At 47.7% G+C, this 15,965-nt stretch overlaps 1 protein-coding gene across 1 annotated transcript in view; it reads right to left on the bottom strand.

The window, feature by feature from the left end:
- LOC138581981 (coiled-coil domain-containing protein 159-like) overlaps window positions 1-15,965 on the bottom strand; it is a 461,570-nt gene that overhangs the window by 161,624 nt on the left and 283,981 nt on the right. Inside the window, exons 5-6 of the mRNA XM_069652881.1 lie at window positions 14,661-14,694; window positions 13,325-13,413 (exon numbers count right to left, since the gene is read on the bottom strand). Of these exons, the coding sequence (XP_069508982.1) occupies window positions 13,325-13,413; window positions 14,661-14,694 (123 nt within the window). The remainder of the gene's footprint in view (window positions 1-13,324; window positions 13,414-14,660; window positions 14,695-15,965) is intronic.

Below are 15,965 nucleotides of genomic sequence, written 5' to 3'. Positions count from 1 at the left end.
TCCCATACTTTGTGCCTCTTTATTTCAGCGTTCTGGCCATCCGGGTCGAGGGTGGCCCCCCACACTTTCCATTGGACACTTGTGAGTAGATTGGGCAGGGGAGGGGGTGGGACAACATACCGCTACCTGCACACTTCGATTTTGGCCCCCCTGTGGGGAACACTCCGGCCGTCGCGGGTGAACATCTGCGGGTGCAGCACCCTGTGGTAGAGAGCTCCCCGCAGCCCCGAGAGGGACTACTATACAATAGGCGGTGACGGCACAAGGGGCTGCCTGATAGAGAGGGCCCCCCTCGCCCGGAGCAGCTGGAACCTCCAACCGGGGCCTAATGCTCAGTGACTCCCCTATCCACGGAGTTGGGTGCACATACAGTGGGGAGGAGGGAACCCCACCCACATCAAAGACACATCCTGTGGGGCAAGACAAACCTCGAAACACACGTGCGGAAACAGGGATAGTGAGGCAGGAGCTGCACCACCCAGAGTATACTATCTATAACCCAAATACAACACCTGTGAAGACTGTGGACCTTTTCACCTTTGCACAATAGATTGAGCAGTTTTCTAACTTAGCACTCCACCTCTGTGCTCTCGACACACTACTGCCCACACTCGGATATGCCCAGAGGTAATAAGGGAAACAAAAAAGGACCCATGGATTCCTTTACGAACGCCCATATGGAAGACAGGGGAGACACCTCCCCGCCCCCCGTTACAGCTCAACACTCACCCAATGCGATGCCGGACCCCTATATTGTAGAACTGCAAACTGGCTTCGCGTCCTCCAACAGGACAATGTACGGGTAGCGGAGGCAGAAAATAGGATCAGTACTGTGGAAGACGTAGCAAACACTCAAGGCAAAGACATAGAAGATATAAAAAAAACTAAAATTGGTGCAGATGAAGTGCGATGATCTAGAGTCGAGATCGCGTCGAAACAACGTAAGAGTGGTCCGACTGGCGGAGAAATCACTTAATGTGCCAATGGAGGTCTACCTGGAGGAAGTGATTCGCACCATACTCCCGGAGGCACAATTCTCACAACAATTCCTGATTGAGAGGGCCCACCAGGCCTTAATGCCGGCTCCAAAACCGGGGGCGCCACCGCGCACGGTTATTGCCCGCCTTCTAAATTATCGCGATAGGGATTTGATCCTTAAGTTCTCCAGGGAGAAAGGATCTTTGACATACGACTCAGCCAGAATCCATATATACTCCGACTTCTCGAATGCAGTACAATCAGCTCGCCGCACCTTCGATCAGGTCAAGAAAGTCCTTAGAGCTAGATCGATTCCTTATGCAATGCTATTCCCTGCCAAACTCTGATTACAGCACGCTGGGAAGGCGTATTTCTTTGAGTCACCTGAGGAAGCCATGGGCTACATCGAACGCAACATCCCGCAGTCCCCGAGAGACCAAAGCTCATCATCCAAGCCAACCACGTGAGGATGATTGTAGACAGATGACATGGGGTCATATAAGTATATCTAGGTCCGTGTTACAAGGGCGCAGCGGCTATCAGTGTGGTCTGATTGGTAGGAAACATGAGATCGACCACACAGTGCCGCCCACGTTTTCAAAAGTTGAACATTTGGAGGGGATCTACACTGTCCAGTGGGGGGGGATAGTGAGGGTGGGGGGTGGGGAAGAGTTGAGGCCTGTTGCCTACCTTTTATTGGGGAAACACCAGGTAACGATACAAGGACCAATTGCAAACACACTGACATGGCTACTACGCTGGAATGGGGGCTGGAGAGGAATATTGGAAAAACTAATGGGAGCTACACACAGTCCACAGAAACATTGGAATTGACACGAGAATCAAAGCAGATTCCTGATGACAGCACCACCGAGCGGAAAACGAAACAGTGTCCTGACAGGTTCACTACACATACATATAAATTAAATTTATAGTAGTCTCCTCAATATCAAGGGCATAGCTCAAAATATCTGAAACAGCTCCTAGGTATGTATTTATTATTAACGTGTCCACCTAAGTCTTCGTTGTGGTCTTTTGAGATCTTTCAAATCCACCATTTCCCAATTCTGTTTAAGAATTTTACAGAAATATCTTTTTTATTTATTATTGCTCACAGGCAAGGTCTATAAATTACCAAGCACAATTGGCTAAAAAGAAATTCCAAAGCAAGCACAGTATATGCAAATGGAGCAAACAAGTATCCATGTTATTATACACAATTTTCCATACAAATCAAAATACAATTAAAAAAATTTCAAACATCAAACAAATCAACACAATGTAAATATTGGAAATAATAAGTCCCCTCTTGGAGGTTGAAACCATATACAGCTGAATTTTAAATTCTCAGTTCAGTTGGGGGCATTTCCAGTTACTGATTGACCACTGAGTCAGAGGAAGCAGGGGGTTAAACTCCTCACATGGAACGTTAGAGGCCTGGCACATCCATTGAAGGCGAGGAAAATAATTGCATATGCGAACCGGCACAAAGTCGACATTCTCCTTTTACAGGAGACACATGCTAATAAGAAAATAACGGATACAATTGCACGCAACTGGGGCCCTGTGAAAATCGCCACAAATTACTCTTCACGTGGAAGGGGAGTCCTCACGGTGGTGCACAAACGGATAAACTTCCAGATGTCGAAATCTGCGATCGACGATGAAGGGCGATATGTAATAGTTTGGGGGCAACTACACAACAAGGAGGTCATTATTGTTAACACTTATGGCCCAAACCTGGACTCACAGGAGTTTTACTAGCAGATAATGGAATGGCTCACACCAAAGGGCTCAGCGGAAGTGATCTGGGGAGGCGATTTCAACCTGATACTGAACCTAGATGTAGACCGGTCAACGACAGGTCGTAGACAACAGTCCAGAGCATCGATGACGGTGCTTCAGACAATGGCAATGCTGCCACTTGCAGACACATGGAGAGAGGTACATCCTCAGGAAAGAGAATACACGTTCTACTCTGGGGTCCATGGATCCAGTTCCTGTATCGACTACTGGCTTTGCTCCCCAGAGATAGTGGCAGCAGCAAGGCAATGTACAATTTTCCCACGCACAATGTCGGACCATTCTCCGGTCCTCCTGGAGCTGGTACCGAGAGACAAGGAACATACATCCCGGAACTGGCGGATGCCACCGGACTTGCTGAAGGACGAATCCAACATAGAACCTCTCCGGATCAAGATAGAAGACTTTTTCCAACGGAACACAAACTCTGTACCCACTAGCCGATTGGTATGGGAAACTTTTAAGGTGTGGTTGAGGGGCCTACTGATGGCAAGGTCATTCGGGGCGCTAAGAGAAATTAGAAGAGAGATGGATCAGGTGGAACAAGACCTACGAAACCTAGAGAATCAATACTCCATGTCAGATGGGGAGGATGGGCTGCAAGAGATACAGGAGCGGCTGGAAAACTTTAAGAAGTTTTTGAGAACTGTATTATATAATGCAACCGGCTAAAGCTAGGAAATATGGGGAAGGAAATAAGGTGAGAAGGACAATGGCAAATCTAATTAGATCAGAGTTGGGGATGAGACAGATAACAAGCATTGTGGACCCATCCGATGTGGTACAGACTGAACCCACTAAAATGAATAAAGTGTTCCAACAATTCTATGCCAACCTATACGCCAATGCAGACACAGTGACTACGGAGGAGCTTCAGGAATACATGGACTCATTCCCATTGCCCAAGCTAAACGCAACAGACAAGACACTATTAGAGTGTCCCTTAACATTGGACGAAATAGAACAGGCCATATCGGACCTACGAACAGGCAAGACTCCAGGATCGGATGGCATCCCATCTGAATTCTACAAAGTCTTCAAGACAGAGATGGCTCCCAAGTTACTGGAGGTGTGGGAGGAGGCGCTCAAGAGAGGAGAATTATTAGAGGCGATAATAACTGTCCTGCTTAAGCCTCATAAGCCCCCCCAGGATCCCACCTCATACCGGCCACTATCACTACTCAACACAGACGCTAAAATATATGCTAAGGTCATTGCCAACCGTCTACTCCCACACATGACCAAATTAGTCCACACAGATCAATCAGGCTTTATTCCCACCCGTTCCACAGCACTGAATCTTCGTCGATTTTTCACCATCTCTTCGCAGCTGGACCCAAATGCTAAAGCGGCTGCAATCACTTTAGATGCTGAAACTATATGTTTTCCATTCTGGGAAAAATGGGGTTTGGTCCAGTGTTCATATGTTATATCCGTTTATTATATAAGAACCCGACGGCAGCAATCACAACGAACAAAACATTGTCATACTCCTTCAAACTAAGCAGGGGACCCGCCAAGGATGCCCTCTGTCTCCTCTTATATTTGCACTTACAAGTGAGGGGTTGGTGGCCAAAATAAGACACGAGCACACATGCAGGGGTATTCGTATCAGGGGGTCTCCCCAACTCCTATCATTGTATGCCGATGACACAATGATATATGTTAGAGATCCAGGAACCCACTTACCTCTGATAATGCAGGAAATAAATAACTTCTCAAGGTATTCCGGATATAAAATTACCCAGACCAAATCGGAAATCATCCCACTAACACCAGCCACTATACAGACACAAGATATGTCTGTTTTTTTTAGTGTATGGACGGGTGGCCCTGCTCAAAATGGTTGTGGAACCAAAACTATTGTACCTGTTCTGTGGCATCCCCATGTGGCCTGGCAGAGATTTTTTCCAGAAGCTGCAGAAAATGGCCTCCAATTTTGTCTGGGGTGGAAAGACGGTGAGATGCCAGTGGCTCAACATGTATAAGAGGTACGATACGGGGGGGTAGCGGCTCCAGACTTTGTATATTTTGACACTGCACAGGCACACTTCGCAAAGTACTGGTCAGACACGGCAGAGAAACACACACATGTACGTGCAGAGAAATTTGCTGCCGCTCCCGTGAACATACAAGCGATGCCGTATGCTAAAGCTAAAAGTGATAAGGGAGAGATTGACCCGGTTAACTCAACGGTGCGTGCCTGGACTAGGTTATTTAACAGGGTGGGATGTGACAACCCCTATTGGCCATTTAACTCCCTGTGGCATTACCCCAATCTAGAGCCTACTTTTGACACGCCATTACAACGCAGATGGGACCCTAATAGAGAAATGCTGCTAGGCGATCTGTACCAAGAGGGCAAATTTGCGTCCTTGACAGACGTGCTGAATAAAGTGGGAGCTGGTCTCACCACGGTACTGCAATATCATCGACTAAAAGCGGCTTGCAAATGCAAATGGCCCACATTCCCAGAGCCCCCCCCCCATAAACCAGTTCTTGTCAGAGGACATGTCCCAGGAAGGCTTTACAGGTAACCTCTCCAGTCTTTACAGAGCTGTGCAGTCACACACTCAGTCCAAGAACACTATGAGACAGAAGTGGGAACGCAATCTTGGTATTTCTATAACAGACCTCCAATAGGCCAAGTACTGCCAAAACACTAAATCCGTTTCGATAAAATCCAACTTCAGATTGATTCAATTTAAAATGCTGAACCACCTACATATTACCCGAAATAAAATTTCCAAATTCGACCCCACCAAACTAACACCAGGCCCCAAATGTCACACGCACTTTGCAAATTCCATACACATGTACTGGGACTGTCCCCCCGTTAGGAACTATTGGGAAGAAGTGGCCAGATTGACTAGCGACATGCTTGGGGTGAACATTCCAGCCACTCCGCAGAAGTATCTGCTGGGGGACATAGGTAAGGCCTCCATCAAGACCCACCGATTCTTTGCCATTGCCGGAGCAGTAGCCAAGAGAAACATACTTAAGGCCTGGAAGTCCAAAGCGGCTCCCACCCTACAGGCATGGCTAATGGACTTTAAAGAAAGTGAGGAAAGCTATGTCAATAGTGTTACAGCTGTATGTAGACCTAAAGATATCTGGGCCCCATTACGTGCCTATCTTAGAGATACCCAGAAATCGAACACTATGGAATCGCCATAAGAACCTGACATCAATGTAGTGTTATCCCGAACATGTATAACTGACCTCCTACCGAGGGGTCCTAAACGTATATATTATGTTGTTGTATTGTCATGGATGTGTGTTGCACCTGTTAGCAATAAATAAAGGTTTAAAAAAAAAAACTCTCCCAGTAATCGGGCCAACCGGTCTGTTTCAGAAGTTTCCATAACACCCAGGCAGAGATTTGAAGAGGCTTTGTGTTCTGTTACGCTCACCTGGTCTCTGCTGAGGCGTTGGAGCACGATTGCAGCCGTCCCGGGGTGAGGTCGCTCGGGTCCTACTTCGCCCTCTGCACTTATGTGGTGACTGGTGGTAATAGGTGATGTTGCTCGGAACTGCTACTGCGTGGAGAATAGGGGGTGTGAGTTTGCCAGCTTGTGCGCCTGATCCCCTTCCAGACCCCTTATCCCAAAACGTGGTACCTGTGGGATGCGCTGTCCCTGGAAAGCTCACCTGTTGATTAGTTTTGGCGAGCAGGGGCGCTTGTATGATCTGGACCAAGTTCCTTTACTGGTCCCTTGCACTTGGTAGTCCAGTCCTGCTGCAACTAAGCCACTATACTTCAGGTAAGTGATCCTGTTTGCCTTTGTCTTTCCTCGTCTGTTTTTGTTGTATTGTAAAGTTTGTTGTCTTATATTGCTGTATGTTCCGCTTTTGATGTTTGCTCTTTTGCTTTCTTACCTTGCAGGTGATGTTGCCGGCCCGGCAGAAGCTGTGGAGTTCGTGGTGGTAGCCGGAGGGAATGAGGAACGAAGCTGCAGCGGTACAGTAGCTGCTAAATTGTTAACTAGGGGGTGCGTGGGCTTCAAATGCAGCGCGGCCCTAGGACGGATGTTCTAACCTTGTCTTTCTTCTTCTTCACAGGGTCCGAGTTCGTGGATACGGAGCGCGGTGCTGCGGCTTCGGGATCAAGATCACTGGATGTCAGGAGATGAATCTGCAGATGAAGCGATGAAGCACATGTTTCCTGGAGGTGAGTATGCAGGAGAACGCCTGGTTTCAAAGGTAAGTAAACTGGTCCAAGCGGGGGTGAGCGTCACATTGCACGCGAGTGCACAGTAATGCGAAGCACCAGCCTTAAGGATGGAGCAGCTTATATACCTGTGCTTCTGAAGCCATGCCCACCAGGTTCAGCCTGCCTGCCACACCCGATGAGTCAGCACATGAAGACCAGGCCTAGGGAGCCACACCCGATGAGTCAGCACATGAGGATGTTCTCTGGAATAAAGGCTTTCAGCTACCCAGACCTGGCCAATTCCCTGCTACTCACACTTCCTGATCTCTCTCGCAAGGAAGGACACCCCTCCATTGACCTCATCAACCAATGGCTCTCCAAAGTTATGAACACCCTCACACTCACCCGTCCCTCCTCTCAACGATCAAGCCCACACCCCTAGTGGTACACCCCATCCCTCTAAGTTCTCAAAACCCTCAAGCATTGAGTGAACTTGGAGGACAAACCCTACACCATAAAACAAAATGGCCTTCGCAAGACTAAACAGGGCTTACATGTCCAAAATCAAGAAAGCCAAAAAAACACTATGGAAACAGAATCTCCAACTCCAAAAATCCATGCAGGGAACTCCACAAAATCCGAGAGGAATTCAATTCCCCTCATTGCCTAACCCCCTCCTCTCCCCTAACACACCACCTCTCTGCAATGAACTATCCAACCACTTTCATAACATTGCGCTTGAAAGACATCGCACCATCACAGCAAAACTAGCTCTAATCGCCCCGTCCACATCCTGCCCTCTCTCAAACCCAATCCTTGCCTCACCCTCCCTATCAACCTTCTCTTCATTCTCACCTATTTCCCAGGCCAATTACTGCAACCTACTAGCACTTAGCAGACCCTTGGGCTCACCTGGAGATCTTTGCCCAACACCCCTTTCTAAAAATGATCCTTACCACCACCTGTGCCGGCAGCATCGCCCACTCCATCGTCAATAACTCCCTCTCATCTGGCACCTTCCCAGAGGCCTACAAAAACTCTCATGTCAAAGCGCTACTCAAAAAACCTGCTCTCCACATCAAATTTTTCCCAATCTCCTACACCCGATTCATTGCTAAACTAATTGAGCACGCTGAATACAAGCAACCTGGCCTCTTCACAGAAGCCAATAGACTCCTAGACCCAGCCCAATCGGGGTTCCAATGACTCTGTGGAACAGAATCCTCACTGGTCACTATCTGCGATGACCTAAAAAGAACTGCAGATTCAGATGGATGCGCTGCACTCATCCTCCTCGATCTACGGCCTATAACACCATCAACCACGCAATACTCAGGAACAGACTCCTCACCCTAGGCATCAAAGACTCTGCGCTCAATTGGATCTTCTCATTCATTTCTAATCGCTGCAAATCATTCTCCTCCCCCCTTTCTCCTCCGCCCCTCGCCCCATCACAAACGGGGTCCCACAAGGAGTCTCCCTTTAGAAAATCTACCTAAGCCCACTGCCGGCTCTCATCCACTCTAACAACCTTACCTGCTACAACTATGCAGACGGCACCCAGATCATTTTCAAAATTTCCAAGACTTCAGCCTCCCCACTTCCCAACCTCACCTCTTGCCTCTCGGGTATTAACCCATGGATGACGATCAACCACCTTATCCTCAACCCGGGTAAATCAGAAATCCTAATATGCTGCAAAGCTGCTCTCATTCCCCAACCTATTGCGTGGCCACAAGCCCTGGGAGCCCCACTTGCTGCCTCCACCTCTGTTAAAAATCCTGGATGCAACCCATGGATGCAGACCTCTCTCTCTCCAAACACATCAACTCTGTATCCAGAACTTGCCACTTACACTTATGCATCCTAAAGCAAATCTTTCCCTACCTCTCCTATCCTTAAAGAGTCTCTGCAAAACTGGCCATCATCATCTCCCTCCTAGACTACGCCAACTCTCTATCTCGGTGTCCCAGCACGCCAGCTCAGGAAACTCCAACGAATCCAAAACTCAGCACCCGGACTGCTCCTTGCCCTCTCGCCCAGAGAACATATGTTCCCCACCCTCAGAGTACTACACTGGCTCCTTATCTGCCTAAGAGCGACTTTCAAAGCCATGTGCATCACACACCGAGCCCTCCATAATACAGGGCCAGAGTTTCTACAGAAACAAATCATTCACTACCAACCCCCCAGAAACCTCTTATAGGGCTCAGCTGTCTGTCTTGCTATTCCCCCTCACCACTCAACCAGAGTTTTTGTGGCTCAGCCTTCTCTATCCTAGCTCCCACCATTGTTGGGGGAGAGGTGGTCTCTTCCGCCCCCTTACCATTCCCCACTGAATGGATCGTGTATGACAAAGGGGGGAGGCGCCCCCACTTTCCTGTTTATGATCCGCACTAACTAATATTAGTAAGCAAACAAATAACCAAGCCTTTATCGATGCCCCAAGACTCCATTTTGTGACACACCAAACACCATCTTTTAACAGGCCCAAAAAGGATCTCCAAAACATATCTCTCCCCTGCCCAGCGCCTCGCACAGACAGCCCAGGCCACCTCCGCCTCCTGCCAGCTCCACACAAGCCCTGTTCTCACGGAAGTCCAGACATTCATTGCTGCAACATTCGGTATCATCCCAGGCCAGATGAGCTCACTGCACTGTGTGTGACTGGAGCAAGCCCCAGCCCGAGCGCACACCCATCTCTACTAACCTGCCTTTGCTCCCTCGACCCCCCCACCCCGCAAGGCCACAGCCCACTGGACCCATGCCCCTCTGCTCTTTGATATAGATCCACATCTGACCCCTCACAATGAGGACACCCACCATAGTCTTAATCCCACGTACCAATATATCCTCCATTGAAATAACACATGTCCATATGTATCATGAGGCATCAGGTAGATCAGAACCAACAAGGCGGGCATCTGGGTCTGGGGCACCGTGTTTATGGATGCCTGGTTGCAGAGGGTAGATTGCCAATATACCTGTCAGTGACCTCTGAAAGCACCCCCATTCATGCCAAACTTTTATGCTTGCCATTCGTCTCATGCCCTCAGTTCCTGCTGTCGTAGTTTAGATAGTTAGGAATGCAGTACTCCGCTGGCACGACCTTCACACCGCGGAGATGAGCCCAGCTGACCCGCGTGCCGCAGGATCGACACCGGAGCAGCAGCCAATCCAAACGTGGTCACCCCATATGGAAACATACTGTATCATTGTGCTTCACCAATTGTACTGCAGAGTCGTGTACCTATAGCATGGCGTCACTAATGACGTGTTTTTGACTTATAATGTGCTGCCTGTGTATTGTTTGGCAGAGCGCTCTCAGGGAAGCAGAGTTCTCTGCATGCACAACTTGCCTTATGTACATTTATTTTACTTGCAATCCATCTCCTGATCTCATTCCCTAGTGGGGTGTGTCTATTATTTGGTCTATTGGATATTGCATGTTAGGGAGAGGGCGCCTTTACCATCAGGAACACTCTTCCTCTGCAAATACGCCGCACAGAGGACTACCTTTCCTTGCAAAAAGTCTTCAAAAGTCCTCAAAACCTGGCTATTTGCTGCATTATCCTGAAACCCGTCCCTAACATTCCAATTCCCAATCTGACCATATGAACATTCAACACCAGGTGGCGCCGGCCGTTTACGCGGCAGCCCTGACTTCGCAGCACCTGGCGGCACCGGCCGTTATCGCACAGAACGCACACACTAAAAAACACTAATCATGGCCTTGGTTCCCCCACAAGCACCACCAGCTGAACACAGCCTTCATCTTTGTTCACACTTTGAAATGTCACAGGATTGATTAGTCACGGCACCTGGCACATACTGGCAAAAATAAAACAGGCAAATCGCACTCAAAGCAGTTGAGATAGAACAACAGCACCATTTCAGTCGGACAGTTTGTTATACAGCGGGAATGTAATTATGTGCCATGGCCATGTCTCGCACTAGAAGGTCAGGGGGGGGCTTCTCGTTAATTACTCCGGGAAGGCAATCAAGAGCTAGTCTGGCATCGCACTGGAATGACTGGAGGGATGGGCGGGTATCACGCATGGATGAACCATAGAGTGGGCCGCCCATGGCAAAGGTAACATTTGTGAAGGTTCAGTACGCGCACAATAACTGGGTCAATTCGCCATGCCCTCCACCTGGATAGCCCGTGCTCCTCTAGTTGCAATTTGTTGGAGCATAGACTGTTGCTGTCGCTAACTGCTTTATCGAAGTTGCAAGAATCAATAGAGGAAGCCACTACCTGATCCGGCACACTTGCACCAAATCACCAACATAATTGCTACGTACACATAACATGCCACTCCGGTGGACACTGGCCACAGGCCTTACTACCCGCACGCATCAGAATACAGCAACGACTATGACAAATTCGACCTCACTGGTCACATAATTTGCTGCCTACCTACACCAGACTACGCCTCAACACCTCTGACATCAGTATGCAGTGAACACCTACGACAAATGCAGGCATGCTGAACACATAGTAAGTCTCTAGCATGCATGCCATCTCCTGGCTCCTCTCAACCCCCATCCCCATGCCTGACCTTATGGGCTGCTCTCTACCGGAGCCTGGCCAGCCCTGCTAAGCCTTATTTGGCCAAATGCACACACGCATTCTAATCTTACTCTGTGACCTTCAACGCTCTGGACTTGGGTCACCAAGGGTGTTCCCACCAGCAGCACATTGAGACTATAATAATGTTAATGTTAAAGGATATTTGTACCGCGCACTATCACCATTGGAGTAGTCCCCTGCTGCTCTGGCGGCTCTGAAACGGGAAGGGGGTGTGTTAGTGGGAGTAAGCGGGAAAGGTGCAAAAGAGCAGTGATGTGCTGTTGGCAGCCTCAACACGGTTAACACCGTTCGCTGGGCTTGGGGAGTTTTCCAGTCGGTAGACGTTGTGTGCTGTTGTGCGAGTCTATGTGAGGTTTGTTTTGTTGTTGCGGTGTAGTGAAGTTTGTGCGGTTTGTTGTGGTATAGGGTTGTGGTTGTGTCTGGTTAGAGTTTGAGAGGTGTAGGCGTAGCAGTGAAATTGTTAGTGGATTGGTTATTGGCACTGTTGTCTAAAAGCGATGTGCTGAGTTTCCACATTTTTTTCTAGGTGTGGCGCGCGAACATCATTGCATGTCAATTTAGCTCCGGCACCAGCTGATATTCACTATCCCTTACATAAATGACGCTCGCCAATATTCACAACTGTGCCTAAATTTGTCTCCTGCCCACCATTGGAACCTGTCTATGTGTGCGGCTAGCTGGTATTCGTGATTCCATCCTAATCTGGCCTCAGTAGCATTCGGTCCGGAGGTGGCTTTGCTCAACAACCGCTACCCTATCCAGATGTGGCAATGGTCGGCATTCACAGCCCTGCCCAGTTGCTCACACAGGCTATCGCTCACAACCCTGTCATCCAAGCGAGGTACATGCCAACACTCGTAGCTACGTCTAGGCGCGGCCTCTGCCATCATTCACGACTCCGTCCGGGCTCTGCGCAAGTTAACGTTCATAGCTTCGTCCAAAAGTGGCAACTGTTAACATTCATAATTGGCACTTGGCAGAGTTCATGGAGTGGGTGAGGATGTAGGATGGAATTGGGCAGGGGTGCTAATTCTGTTCTCATGGGGTTGTCGCTTGTGTCCTATTCAACCTACCGTTGTCTCTCTTGTTATTGTAGGGCTTTCCCTTAGTCGTTTCTGGGTGTTGTCTGTGTCATCCTAATTTCTGTCAACCTGTTCTCTGTGTTTCCAGTTTGGTTGTTTAGTTAATGGTAAAAGGCGCTATATAAATGACAACTGCAATACAATACAATTCCGAATGTATGTTGTTCTGTCCTTTACCATTCAGAATGGTTACTATTCTATCATTCACCATTTTGAATATTCACTATTCTTCCAACTTTCCGAAGTCTCACTATTCAATCATTCACTGTTAAGAATGTTTCTTAGTCTAGCTTTCACTACTTAGAATATTCACTATTATTCTTTTTTTCATTCAGAATATTTACTATTCTATCTTTTACCACTCAGAATTTACCATCCAATCTTTTGCCATTTATAATTTTTGCAGTTCTACCTTTTATAATTCAGGATTTTCACATTTCAGCCTCTGCTTCGAGCACAGAGGTGAGAAATCATGAATAAAGGAAAAAAAAAGAATAATAATAATAATAATTTCCATTCATTAAAAGCAAAAGGGGTTATCATTTTCTGGCGGAAAAGAGGACTAAATGCAGATAGAAACCAAACATTTTGTATTGTTTCCTTAATAATCATGTAGGCAAGAATTGAATTTCACCACACACCCTCACAGAAACGTTCTCAAGCTGGCAGCTGCCCACCGTGCCCCAGGCCTGTCACTACCACGCCAAGCTTTACCTTTCGCTGGCAGTGAAGCTGGCACCGGAGCTGCTCCACCTCATTTTTCAGGTCCCTCTGTGACCCTCCGGCAAAGTTCTGCAGGATCCCTGCCAAGCACAAACCATCATTAGCTTCCCTCACATGCATTAGGTAGCATTAATAACACATGGGGCCTGTCCCCCTGCAAGGGTGGCTGGTGAAGTAGAAGGACTCGGCAGGGGATAAAAAGGGAGACTTGCCTGTTGATCCAACCAAAGGCTGAGTGCACAGGTGCACCAGAATGTGAGGGTCTCATGGCATGGGGGTCTGTTGGGTCAGCTAGCCAGCAAGCAATGGAGCTCAAGACCCTCCTCTTCAAGGACTGGCTCCTTCCCAACACCTAGTTCTACACATCCTCCACTCTCCACCTTACCTGAGACTTAGTGACCTGGTCCCCCCTGTTTCATCCTCAGGTTGCTTGTAGATCCCTTTCTGCCAATTCGGCCGCCCTTCTCTCACACCCCAGTCGTTATCTCCCCGCTCCATTGTATCTCTTCTTCCCTCACCATGCCCTTCCCCCTATAATTTGTAAAGTGCTCATTTGCTTCCTGAAGCAAGTTCCAAGCAAAATAAATATCCTACTAATAATAAAAACTATTGGACTATTGGAGCAACTGTAAACTCACTGTTGTACAGAGTTTGAGGGGAGGGGTACAGGGTACTCTCTATGTGGGTAACGTGCTACAGGGGCAGTGGCCATGTACTGGTAGGTTTATAGTGACTGATTCGACAGTCAAAGTTTCTAAATACAAAAGTTTTGACACAAAAGCATCAAAAAAAAAGTTTCTAATGCATTTTCCCCCCAACAAACTTTTTTTAATGGAGGGGTTCCCCCCAAACCCCTGTTTTCTTTTTAAAACAAACTTTTTTTCTATACGAAACTAAAATAAAACCTGTAACATGAAAGAAAATACATTTACATTTTTTTTCGAAACTTTGTATTCGAAACTTTTGTATGTAGAAAATTTTTTTCTCTAAACTATGACAGGATACCGTACTGGTATTTAGTACAGATATCTTTTCCCCTTCCTATCCCCGATATAGGGATAGTGCCAATGGTGTGATGTCAAACTTCAAATGGTGCCAGACTGGGGACCAGTGGGGTATACACACCTATTTTTAAAGTCTGTGTTTAGGGTGTTGTGACTGGTAAAATAACTTAAATATGTTATGAAATGGTTGCATGTGCAGCTATTTGGATGAGTGTGGACATGAACAGTGCTGCCCATGCTTGTGTGATTTGTGGGTGCTCTGGTTGCACACCGCGAGATGTCTCCCTCACCAAATGGGGGGAAATGGAATCAAGTCCTCTTACCGTACAGCTTTTGGCTCTCCACCTGCCCTTCATCCTAGGAGAGAATCAAGGCATAAAGTTCATTAAAATATGCCTGTAGACCAGGCGATAAAACAAGCTTTCCTTGGGTCACGATGGTGCTTACAGATTAGCCCTCCAACTGACATTACCACACCAGAGCATGGAGTTGTTTACACAAGTTGGCCTAACACGGAGTGGGGATGCAATTTAACTAGACTGGTCCCATTGATTAGAGATATTGAAAGCATATGAAGTATTGTTCAAAATGGAGCTGTCCGTTGAAGACTTTTTGGGAATGGTATTGCCCTTTAAAGGATTGTTGGGCATGGACTCGACCACTGAGCACTGTTGGGAATCATATTGTCCATTGTCTGAATATTGGGAATGGTACTGTCCACGGAAGGATTGTTGGGAAGCATATAGTCCATTGAAGGATCGCTGAGAATAGTAGCGTTGGTAACCTATTGTCCATTGAAGAATTGTTGGGACTGGGAGTGGGAATGGTGTTGTTGGGGATCGTACTGCCCATTTAAGTAATGTTGGTAATTGAACTGCCTGTTGAAGAATTATTGGAAATGGTACCGTCCATTGAAGGATTGTTGGCAATCACATTGGGCCTCATTACACGGGTGGCGCTAAGGGATTACCGGCACCGGTAAGGGCACCGGTGCCGGTAATCCCTTAGCGCCATACTACGAGGTCCCACAGCGGGTCCCGTCCTTAACGTGTGGCCAGACCACACGTTAAGGAAGGGACCTGCTGACGAACTTCAGGGCAAATAACGGTACTGCTAGTAGCGGTACCGTTATTTGCTCCTTCCCCATTCCCATTTGAGCCCTATGGGGGCTCAAATGGGAATGGGGAAGTGCCTTGGTGAATGGGGAATTACTGCCCCGCCAACCTTGGAATGGGGCAGTAATTCCCCCATTCACCAAGGCAGACTCGGTAAAATACCGGCGGCAACCATAGCGCTAATAGCGCCATGGTTACCGCCGTCCGTGTAATGAGGCCCATTGTCTATTGACGGAATGTTGGGACTAGTACTATTGCAAATCGTATTGTCCATTGGAGGATTGCTGGGAATGGTACTGTCCATTGAAGGACTGTTGAGAATATGAATAGTGGTATTGGTGATCTTACTGTCTTGTTGAAGGATTGTTGGGAATCGCATTGTCTATTGGCAGAATGTTGGGACTAGTACTATTGGCAATCATATTGTCCATTGAAGGATTGCTGAGAATGGTACCGTCCATTGAAGGATTGTTGGGAATCACATTGTCTATTTACGGAATGTTGGGACTAGTA

This window comes from Ambystoma mexicanum, chromosome 3q (genome assembly GCF_040938575.1).
Source record: "Ambystoma mexicanum isolate Mex_15411 chromosome 3q, UKY_AmexF1_1, whole genome shotgun sequence".
Classification (NCBI taxonomy): Eukaryota; Metazoa; Chordata; class Amphibia; order Caudata; family Ambystomatidae; genus Ambystoma; species Ambystoma mexicanum.
Note: the sequence above shows the minus strand (reverse complement) of the source record. Positions and strands in the feature narration are given on the sequence as shown.